This window comes from Salvelinus fontinalis, chromosome 25 (assembly GCF_029448725.1).
Source record: "Salvelinus fontinalis isolate EN_2023a chromosome 25, ASM2944872v1, whole genome shotgun sequence".
NCBI lineage: Eukaryota > Metazoa > Chordata > Actinopteri > Salmoniformes > Salmonidae > Salvelinus > Salvelinus fontinalis.
The window spans coordinates 19,430,775-19,441,955 of record NC_074689.1 but is presented as its reverse complement, the minus strand read 5'-3'; the positions used below and the strand labels follow the sequence as shown (position 1 = coordinate 19,441,955).

Genomic DNA, 11,181 nt, shown 5'->3' with positions numbered 1-11,181 from the left:
GGAGGGCAGGTAGTTTGCCCCCGGTGATGCGTTGTGCAGACCACACCACCCTCTGGAGAGCCTTGCGGTTGAGGGCGGAGCAGTTGCTGTACCAGGCTGTCATACAGCCCGACAGGATGCTCTCAGGATGCTCTCTCTTGTCAGGGTTTTGGGTGACAAGCCAAATTTCTTCAGCCTCCTGAGGTTGAAGAGGCGCTGTTGCGCCTTCTTTACCACACTGTCTGTGTGGGTGGACCATTTTAGTTTGTCTGTGATGTGTACGCCCACTCCCTATCTAGGGGACTATCAAAATTAAGTATGACGAAATACAGTAACAACAACTGGTGAATGACACAAGAAACCTTCACCTCATTGCCAGTAAAAACAAATAAAGAATCCTACCAGTAATCCAAATCAAATAATACTCCCTGATATTTAAGAACCCTCTTTTTTCCATAGAGACACAATATATTTCACACAGATATAGCTCCTACTTTTATCCTGTAAATATCTAGCCTCAAAGACTAGATCATTTCAGAAGATGTGTCGTTTCAGAATGAGAGGTGCTGTAGCTCTGCTGCTGTTTTCTCTGTTTGGGGCATGGGCTGAAGCTACAGAGACGGCCCACAAGACCCCTGACATCTGGTCTAAGCTGGAGGAGCTGAGAGACATGGTGGTGGAACAGAGACAGGAGCTGAGCGTCACCAAGACTGAACTGCAGCTCCAGAAGAGCAAGGTGGAAGAGCTGGAGAAAGAGAAAGCAGGTCATGTCAGAAATATCAGGCATTTGTAAATTGGATTGATACAGGTGGATAAGTAAGCATTTGCCTTGTTGTTATTTCAATCTCAGATTGTCCTTTTAAATAATCAACTCCTTTTCACAGGCAGACCAACTGTGGCCTTCTCTGCTGGTTTGACTGACTCTGGAAACGTAGGTCCATTCAGTACTGCTACTACACTGATCTTCAGTAGAGTCATCACCAACATCGGCAAGGCCTACAACCCAATTACAGGTACTAACTAACAAGAGGGAAATCCATTTGAATGTTGCATAACATTCATCCAACAATGCCAAATATTGAGTCAGTCATCTCATCATAATTTTTTATGAATGCAATTTAATGTAATTCTTCTGGGATGATTTTGCTGCATGTTTCTCAGTAATCTCTGTATATAATTTTACTTCACTAACTTGTTTTATATTTTACTTTGAAAATCCTGATAAGACACTAGATTTTCAGAGTGGACATAATTCGGAGGGACAAATTCTACATTTCAAGCTTTTAAATGAGTTTACTTTTGTAACTACTAGCTATATGATACCAAACACGTACAGTACCAGTCAAAAGTTTGGACACACCTACTTATTCCAGGGATTCTTTATTTTACTATTTTCTACATTGTAGAATAATAGTGAAGACTTCAAAACTATCAAATAACACATATGGAATCATGTAGTAACCCAAAAAGTATAAAACAAATAAAAATATATTTTATATTTGACATTCTTTAAAGTAGTCACCCTTTGCCTTGATGACAGTTTTGCACACTCTTGGAAAAGCATTCCAGGTGAAGAGAGAATGCCAAGAGAGTGCAAAGCTGTCATCGAGGCAAAGGGTGGCTACTTTGAAAAATCTGAAATATATTTAGATTTTTTAAATACTATTTTGGTTACTACATGATTCCATATTTGTTATTTCATAGTTTATGTCTTCACTATTATGCTACGATGTAGAAAATAGTAAACATAAAGAAAAACCCACACCTCTAAGTATGTCCAAACTTTTGACTAGTACTGTATGTCTACGGTAATTTTTTAAAATTAATTATTTTATGTTATTTAATCTGTCACCCTGATTTTATTTTAGTTATAACAATGTTTTGTTTGATACTTATTGTGTTTGGTGGTAATTTGTGTTTACTAGTCCCTTACTTAATTATACTAAACTTAGCAAAAAAAGAAACGTCCTCTCACTGTCAACTGCGTTTATTTTCAGTCAACTTAACATGTGTAAATATTTGTATGAACATAACAAGATTCAACAACTGAGACATAAACTGAACAAGTTCCACAGACATGTGACTAACAGAAATGGAATAATGTGTCCCTGAACAAAGGTGGGGTCAAAATCAAAAGTAACAGTCAGTATCTGGTGTGGCCACCAGCTGCATTAAGTACTGCAGTGCATCTCCTCCTCATGGACTGCACCAGATTTGCCAGTTCTTGTTGTGAGATGTTACCCCACTCTTCCACCAAGGCACCTGCAAGTTACCAGACATTTCTGTGGGGAATGGCCCTAGCTCTCACCCTCCGATCCAAAAGGTCCCAGACGTGCTCAATGGGATTGAAATCTGGGCTCTTCGCTGGCCATGGCAGAACACTGACATTCCTGTCTCGCAGGAAATCACGCATAAAACGAGCAGTATGGCTGGTGGCATTGTCATGCTGGAGGGTCATGTCAGGATGAGCCTGCAGGAAGGCTACCACATGAGGGAGGAGGATGTCTTCCCTGTAACGCACAGCATTGAGATTTCCTGCAAAGACAACAAGCTCAGTCCGATGATGCTGTGATACACTGCCCCAGACCATGACGGACCCTCCACCTCCAAATCGATCCCGCTCCAGAGTACAGGCCTCGGTGTAACGCTCATTCCTTCAACGATAAACGCAATTCCGACCATTACCCCTGGTGAGACAAAACCGCGGCTGTCTGGTCAAGTGACGGTGGGTTTGTGCCCATAGGCGACGTAGTTGCCGGTGATGACCTGCCTTACAACAGGCCTACAAGCCCTCAGTCCAACCTCTCTTAGCCTATTGCAGACAGTCTGAGCACTGATGGAGGGATTGTTCGTTCCTGGTGTAACTCGGGCAGTTGTTGTTGCCATCCGGTACCTGTCCCGTAGGTGTGATGTTCGGATGTACCGATCCTGTGCAGGTGTTGTTACACGTGGTTTGCCACTGTGAGGATGATCAGCTGTCCATCCTGTCTCCCTGTAGCGCTGTCTTAGGCGTGTCACAGTACGGACATTGCAATTTATTGCCCTGGCCACATCTGTAGTACTCATGCCTCCTTGCAGCATGCCTAAGGCACACTCCTGCAGATGAGCAGGGACCCTGGGCATCTTTCTTTTGGTGTTTTTCAGTGTCAGTAGAAAGGCCTCTTTAGTGTCCTAAGTTTTCATAACTTTGACCTAATTGCCTACCGTCTGTAAGCTGTTAGTGTCTTAACGACCGTTCCACAGGTGTATGTTCATTAATTGTTTATGGTTCATTGAAGAAGCATGGGAAACAGTGTTTAAACCCTTTAAAATTAAGATCTGTGAAGTTATTTGGATTTTTACGAATTATCTTTGAAAGACAGGGTCCTGAAAAAGGGACATTTCTTTTTTTGCTGAGTTTATTTGTTAAAAACATTCCAGCTACAGCAACATGAGACAACAGTGCTGATATCACTCTATTTCTCCTCTGATGCAGGCATCTTCACAGCATCAGTGAAAGGAGTCTACTTCTTCCGATTCACGGCCATGTCATCCCGCCACCCACAACTCATGGGCATTGAGATGTTTCACAATAATCAAAGAGTTCTATATAATGTAGAAAGAAATACAGTTGGAGGTTGGCAGTACATATCTAATGCGTTGACACTAGAGCTGGAGAAGGGGGATGTGGTCTACCTTCGTCTCCCTGGAGACCAGGGTCTCCATGATAGCCATGATAACCACAACACCTTCAGTGGCTTCCTGCTCTTCCCTGTGTGAGGACAGCACCATTCTGTGATGTGAGGATTTTCCTCTTTAACCAATAAATAAATCACTTTACAATTTTTATTTTTTGAAATAATAAAGGGAAAGAGGAAGAAGTGGGGAGGTATGGTAATAAATATGACCATTACATATCACAGAGCTGTGTTGGGAATAAGAACCAATTTAGGGTTATTTTTCAAGTAACACATGTAGGCTACATTACATTAAGGTAACAGATACATTCAGGTCACACATAGGCTACAGTCAGAGACTCAGATAAGGACAGAGACACATTTATAGTGGTGTAAGAAGGGATTGTGATTATAATCACAATATTATGGCGTGAACTCAGCTTTCTGATGTGTCTCAGGGTTAGTCGTTCAGACATATCCATATTTAATAAGTAACTAGTGACCTTATCAAATCAAATCAAATGTATTTATATAGCCCTTCTTACATCAGCTGATATCTCAAAGTGCTGTACAGAAACCCAGCCTAAAACCCCAAACAGCAAGCAATGCAGGTGTAGAAGCACGGTGGCTAGGAAAAACTCCCTAGAAAGGCCAAAACCTAGGAAGAAACCTAGAGAGGAACCAGGCTATGAGGGGTGGCCAGTCCTCTTCTGGCTGTGCCGGGTGGAGATTATAACAGAACATGGCCAAGATGTTCAAATATTCAAAATGACCAGCATGGTCAAATAATAATAATCACAGTAGTTGTCGAGGGTGCAGCAAGTCAACACCTCAGAAGTAAATGTCACTTGGCTTTTCATAGCCGATCATTAAGAGTATCTCTACCGCTCCTGCTGTCTCTACAGAGTTGAAAACAGCAGGTCTGGGACAGGTAGCACGTCCGGTGAACAGGTCAGGGTTCCATAGCCACAGGCAGAACAGTTGAAACTGGAGCAGCAGCACGGCCAGGTGGACTGGGGACAGCAAGGAGTCATCATGCCAGGTAGTCTTGAGGCATGGTCCTAGGGCTCAGGTCCCCCGAGAGAGAGAAAGAAAGAGAGAATTAGAGAGAGCATACTTAAATTCACACAGGACACCGTATAAGACAGGAGAAGTACTCCAGATATAACAAACTGACCCTAGCCCCCCGACACATAAACTACTGCAGCATAAATACTGGAGGCTGAGACAGGAGGGGTCAGGAGACAGTGTGGCCCCATCCGATGATACCCCTGGACAGGGCCAAACAGGAAGGATATAACCCCACCCACTTTGCCAAAGCACAGCCCCCACACCACTAGAGGGATATCTTTAACCACCAACTTACCATCCTGAGACAAGGCCGAGTATAGCCCACAAAGATATCCAACACGGCACAACCCAACCTTACGATATTATCACAATTTCATGCCGATAAAAAGAGACCAAAAAAACAAACAGGGTTGTTTTCCTACAGCGTTTTACAGAGTCTGATCCAAATGACCTGCAATAAGGAAAAATCACCCAGTGTTTTGTGTTATCTGAGAGCTTGACATGGTTTAAGTTTTTCCTTCAGAAACACATGCTAAATTCTCATGCACTGTGTTTCTAAGACTAAACTTTGAATAAACTTGAAGGTTAAGGAGTTAGGAGGAGTTGGATTAAGGTTAGGGTTAGCTAACATGCTAAGTTAAAAAAATAACGTAAATAAGAATAGGTTTCTAAAAACTACTACATTGTGGATGCTACCATGATTACAGATAATAATGAATGAATAGTGAATAATGATGAGTGAGAAAGTCACAGATACACAAATATCATAACCCCAAGACATGCTAACCTCTCACCATTACAATAACAGGGGAGCTTAGCATTTTTGGGGGGTTATGATATTTATGCGTCTGTAACTTTCTCTAAAAGTGACTCCATTATTTACCATTTGTTTCTATTGGGCACAAAATAATCTGAAACATAACTAAAACAAACAGCAAATGCATCCAACAAATGTGTAGAGTCACACGCTTGATGTAGTCATTGCGTGCTAGGAATATGGGTCCAAATACTTATCTTTTTACTACTTTAATACCCATATAAGTAAAATTGTTCCAATACTTTTGGTGACAGCACTTTTTCTAAACGGTTTACCTGATATGGATGAAAATACCCTCAAATTAAAGCTGACAGTCTGCGCACTAACCTAATAGTATCATTTCAAATCAAAGTGCTGGAGCTCAGAGCTAAAACAACAACAAATGTGTCACTGTCCAAGTACTTTGAGCTCACACTATCTGCTCCGGATTTACGTCTAGTCTATGAGACCAGGCTGATCTAATTCATCAAAATCCATAACCCTAGCTTTATGTACACATTCCAGCTCAACTCTAATTTGAACCGTAACCCTAGCTTCATATCCACATCAACTCTAACCTTCAACCCTGACCCTAACCCCTAACATAGCTAACATTAGCCACCAGGCTAATGTTAGCTTTAACCACGTAACTAATGTTACCCACAACAAATTAGAATTCATAACATTTCATAAGTTTACAAATTCGTAACATATTGTACAAATAGCAATTTTTAACATATTGTATGAATTGCAATTTGTAACATATCATACAAAATGGATGATGGACATCCACAAACTAATACATACCATACGAAACGTAAAATATCATACTAATTGGAGTGTCCCGGATTCATCTTTATGTCTACCCGAGTCCAGGTTGATTATATAGTGGTCTATGCCTGGTCATAAGCCAACATGGTGTCATTCCTCAGCCAAAGGAAGCATCCACAGCTGACCATGTCAATAAAGACAGCGAGTGTGTATTTTATCTTCTCAATTTCTATTGAACAGATATTTTGATGCAGATTAAAGGTCCACTGCAGCTGTTTTTATAACAATATCAAATCATTTCTGGGTAACAATTAAGTACATTACTGTAATAGAGTTCCATTAAAATGGGAAAGAATAGCTTTTTAGCAACAACAAAAAACATTCACAAACAAGAATTTAGCAAGGACTGTCTGGGAGTGGTTTGAGTGGAGAGGGAAAAACTGAAAAATTGCTGTTATTGGCAAAGAAGTTTGGAACTCTGTTATTGGTCTATTAATCAATTTACCGCATGGTGATGTCATCATGGAAAGCCAAAACTCCCACCCATGCAAACCCGCTGATTAAAAGGTCCAGTGTAGATTGTATTTTCAACCAGCAACTATCAGGAAATAACACTGATCACATAACGTTGACTGCACTTAGCCTTTAATGAGTGTACAACTATTATAGCGATCTGTCATTTTAATGTCATATGTTGAACAACCCCAGTCTAGCATGTGTCCCGTGGACCAGAAAAATTGTGGGTTATGTAGCACTAGCCAGGGGTACCCTAGGATAAGCAGGTTCTCGGGAGCAGTGATCAAAAGAAAACTAAGTCTGAGTGGTTCAACCCAACCTGCAGTAGAATGGGCTTGATCTGATACCCCAACTGGCCGGAGCAGATGGAGAGGGATGGGACATTTCACGCAGGGGATTTGTAATTCGCTGGCGAAGTCTTGGTCCCTGAAATTATTTGCGGCCCCGGAGTACATGAAGGCTTGAATGTAGTGTTGACGATTGTCCCAGTGGAGGGTTGCGGATAGTGAAAGACGGTGACTGGGTAGCTGGGGTGTAACTTCACATCTTTTCAGGGCTCCCCTTTTCCTGGCGAGCCCCGGTGTTCCCCGTCAGGTCTGAGCATGTAGAACAGAGATGGCTGAGACCTCCGCAGTAGAGGCAGCAGCCTTCGCGCATGCGCCTGTCGCGTTTCTGTGGGATCAGAAGTGTGCATCCCAGCTACATGGCCTCCTCAATGCTGGGCTCGGGGGGCTTGTGGTGCTCAGGAAACCAAGATACTGGGGTGGTGTCAAAAAGGCTCTGTCTCACACATTCCCGGATGCGGTTGTAAATTCTGATCAGGGACTCGAGGTCCTCTCCCAATTCCCAAGCGGCCAGTTCATCCTTGATGGAGGCTGCGGAACTCAATGGCCAAGTCAGCCACTGGTCTGGCCCCTTGGCGGAGTTTGAACAGTCGGCTTGCCGCTTCTTGTCCGCTGACTGGGTGGTCGAAGAATTCCCACACCACCATTGCCCACGCCAGGTCCTTGCCCAAGATCGGTTAGAAATGAGGAGGACTGTAGCTGGAACACCAGAGAGCACTGAGTGAGGAACCCCTTGCATCCTACCGGGTGGCCACCTCTCTTTGGCTGGGATCTTGGGTTCCCGGTGCAGGTTTCCTGGAGGAACTACGTCTGTAGCACTGGGCGATGAGATTTGGGCATTGGTTCCTCCTGGGTTGGGGTTGGGCCGTGGTTGGAGGGAAATGGTAAGTGCCCTAAGCTGGCTGTCTCTGATATTTGGGAATTCTTCTTGCTGCCGCCCCAGCAGCTCCTTGGTGGGTTATAACATTCTTGATCTGGGTGATCTCTACTGGGTCCATGTTGAGGGGCAGAAGCTTGCTGTGACGTGATGATGTTGGACCCAGGAGCAGAGAAGAGACCAGACGAGGAATCAGTGGTTTAGGAAAAACGTAAATACTTTACTGAGAATTGGTAACAGAAGGATCACAGGAATACTGGGAAACCAACCAACACTAGGGCTAGAAAACTCACTCAGGAAACAACTGCACATGGGAAACAGAAAACACACCTCTCTTAATTAAAAGGGAACTAATAATTAGTAATGGAACACACCCGAGTGTTATTATAGTCTCTAGGACAGTCTCTGTCGCCCTCTGGTGAAAGGTGGAACCATAACACAATCCCTGTAAAAATGCAGCCTCCTCAATTAATTTAATTAATTCATCCATTCCAATTACAGTAGCATTTACTTTTTTTTACAGTATAATACAGTAAATTACGTTTTTCTGCTGTGTGTCAATTCACAGTACTTGCTTTGATACCGTATTCATATTACAGTAGGTGTACTGTAATATGAAATACAGGTTTTTACTTTCCACTGAGCTGCCTGTAAAATTCACAGCAACCCCTTTACAGTGTTGAAAAATAGGGGTAGGGTTGTAGAGAATCGAAGGACCATGAATGTAATAAGAAAACTTAGGTGCTGGCTTAAGGCTCATAGCAACCATTACAGAATGTCCGGTCAGAACAAGGATGAGACGGATGTCCAGGTTAAGGGGATTTTAAAATGGAAGAATTCCACACTCACACACACATCACACACACATCACACACACATCTGACCACTCATGGTTCAGATAACTGACAATCATGTCCAGTGAGAACTGACATTAACTCTGTGGTTCTGAAAGGAAAGAGGAGAAAGAAAACTAAACAGCCTATTGGACTTGTACACATGAAACTCAGGCAAATCTGCTCAAAAAACATTACAGTAATGTTGAAATGTATACATAATATAATTTCAATGAGCATTCGTGATATATATATAGAATAGAAAATAACCTAGTACCATAAATGAGAAATGCTAATAAACGGCTAATCACTAACAGTCAATCAATCAATCAAGTTTATTTTATATAGCCCTTCGTACATCAGCTAATATCTCGAAGTGCTGTACAGAGACCCAGCCTAAAACCCCAAACAGCTAGAATGCAGGTGTAGAAGCACGGTGGCTAGGAAAAACTCCCTAGAAAGGCCAAAACCTAGGAAGAAACCTAGAGAGGAACCAGGCTATGAGGGGTGGCCAGTCCTCTTCTGGCTGTGCCGGGTGGAGATTATAACAGAACTATGCCAAGATGTTCAAAAATGTTCATAAGTGACAAGCATGGTCAAATAATAATCATGAATAATATTCAGTTGGCTTTTCATAGCCGATCATTAAGAGTTGAAAAACAACAGGTCTGGGACAGGTGGCGGTTCCATAACCGCAGGCAGAACAGCAGCAAGGCCAGGCGGACTGGGGACAGCAAGGAGCCACCACGCCCGGCAGTCCCGACGTATGGTCCCAGGGCTCAGGTCCTCCGAGAGAAAGAAAGAGAGAAGGAGAAAATTAGAGAGAGCCAAGATTTTCAAAATGTTCATAAATGACAAGCATGGTCAAATAATAATCAGGAATAAATCTGTTGGCTTTTCATAGCCGACCATTAAGAGTTGAAAACAGCAGGTCTGGGACAGGTAGGGGTTCCGTAACCGCAGGCAGAACCGTTGAAACTGGAATAGCAGCAAGGCCAGGCGGACTGGGGGCAGCAGGAAGTCGTCATGCCCGGTAGTCCTGACGTATGGTCCTAGGGCTCAGGTTCTCAGAGAGAGAAAGAAAGAGAGAACGAGAGAATTAGAGAAAGCATACCTAAATTCACACAGGACACTGGATAAGACAAGAGAAGTACTCCAGGTATAACCAACTGACCCTAGCCCCCCGAACAGTCATGCTAAAACGCTAATGCTTTCCAATGCAAAATGCTAACGTAGTGCTAATGCTAGCGGGAAAGTGAGCTAGCTAACAAGCTCAACGGTAATTATACACAATAGACCACAAAACCTAGCTCCATATAAAATGACACAGATCTCAAGGCACTTATGTTTAGATGCACGCACAATTAGATATACAGGGATTCAGTCCACAGGAGGCCATCAGACATACAGGGCTTCAGTCCACAGGAGGAAAAGTGCAGCAGGAGGGTAAACTGTGGAAGTGCTCATCAAGATGGGGAAAGCATGTTTCTGACCACACAACCTGCTAGGGTCATAGACTAACTGAAACTGAAGTCCCAGGAATGAAGGCCACTGATAAGCTGAACGAGATGTGGTGATAAGTATTTGGCGTGACCTTGACCAATCAGACACTAACAAAAGTGGGGTCCTCTGAATGGGAGACTAAGCTGCAGGCCTAGAACTTACCAGAAGGGATGACTAGAATCAGCTGACTGAAGCTGGCTGTTTTAATAAGTATAGCTGTGATACCATGTGACCCCACAGGACTATAAAATAGCGCAGCTCTCTCTCTCTCCCTCTCGCTCTTGTCCTTGGGAAATATTATATTGGTCTTCAGGTTTTCATAACCACTTATTTATAACAATTCAATAATGATGAGAAGGGAGATGGGAATTAGTTCAACCATTTATTTCAACGTGTTCATCAACAACACATACAACTCCCATGATGCTTTGTGGTACAACCCCAATACATAACAGGAAATATCCTCAATTTTAGCAGACCATCAAGGGGCCTTCGCCTACTTATCAGTCCCAGGGAATCCCACAGTGAAAAGCTGAAATTCAATACTTTCATTCATCTGCTTGCTCTGCCCTTGTGTGGCTTGTCAACGTCACAGAGTCTCAGATTTTCATAGATGGGTCATAAATGTTTGCTGCTCAAACAGTTCGGATGTTTCAGACGTTTCTGTAAGAATAACCATTTTCGGGATCTGCCCTTGTCTCACAAACACCACTCTAGCTTAGCTTAGGTCATTGTTGGTATCAGCGGATGCAGAAGAAATAGACAAATTCAATGCAACAACCCAGCAGTCGATGTTTAAGGGGGGTTAGAAGTCCAAAAAGCGCCGGCATCATGG

At 42.9% G+C, this 11,181-nt stretch overlaps 1 protein-coding gene across 1 annotated transcript; it reads left to right on the top strand.

The window, feature by feature from the left end:
* Positions 1-461: 461 nt before the first annotated feature.
* Positions 462-3,773, top strand: LOC129823369 (complement C1q-like protein 2). Its single transcript, XM_055882287.1, has 3 exons — positions 462-743; positions 864-992; positions 3,455-3,773. The coding sequence occupies exons 1-3, from the start codon at positions 521-523 to the stop codon at positions 3,736-3,738; spliced, it is 636 nt and encodes a 211-aa protein (XP_055738262.1). The 5' UTR covers positions 462-520; the 3' UTR covers positions 3,739-3,773.
* The last annotated feature ends 7,408 nt before the right edge of the window (positions 3,774-11,181 follow it).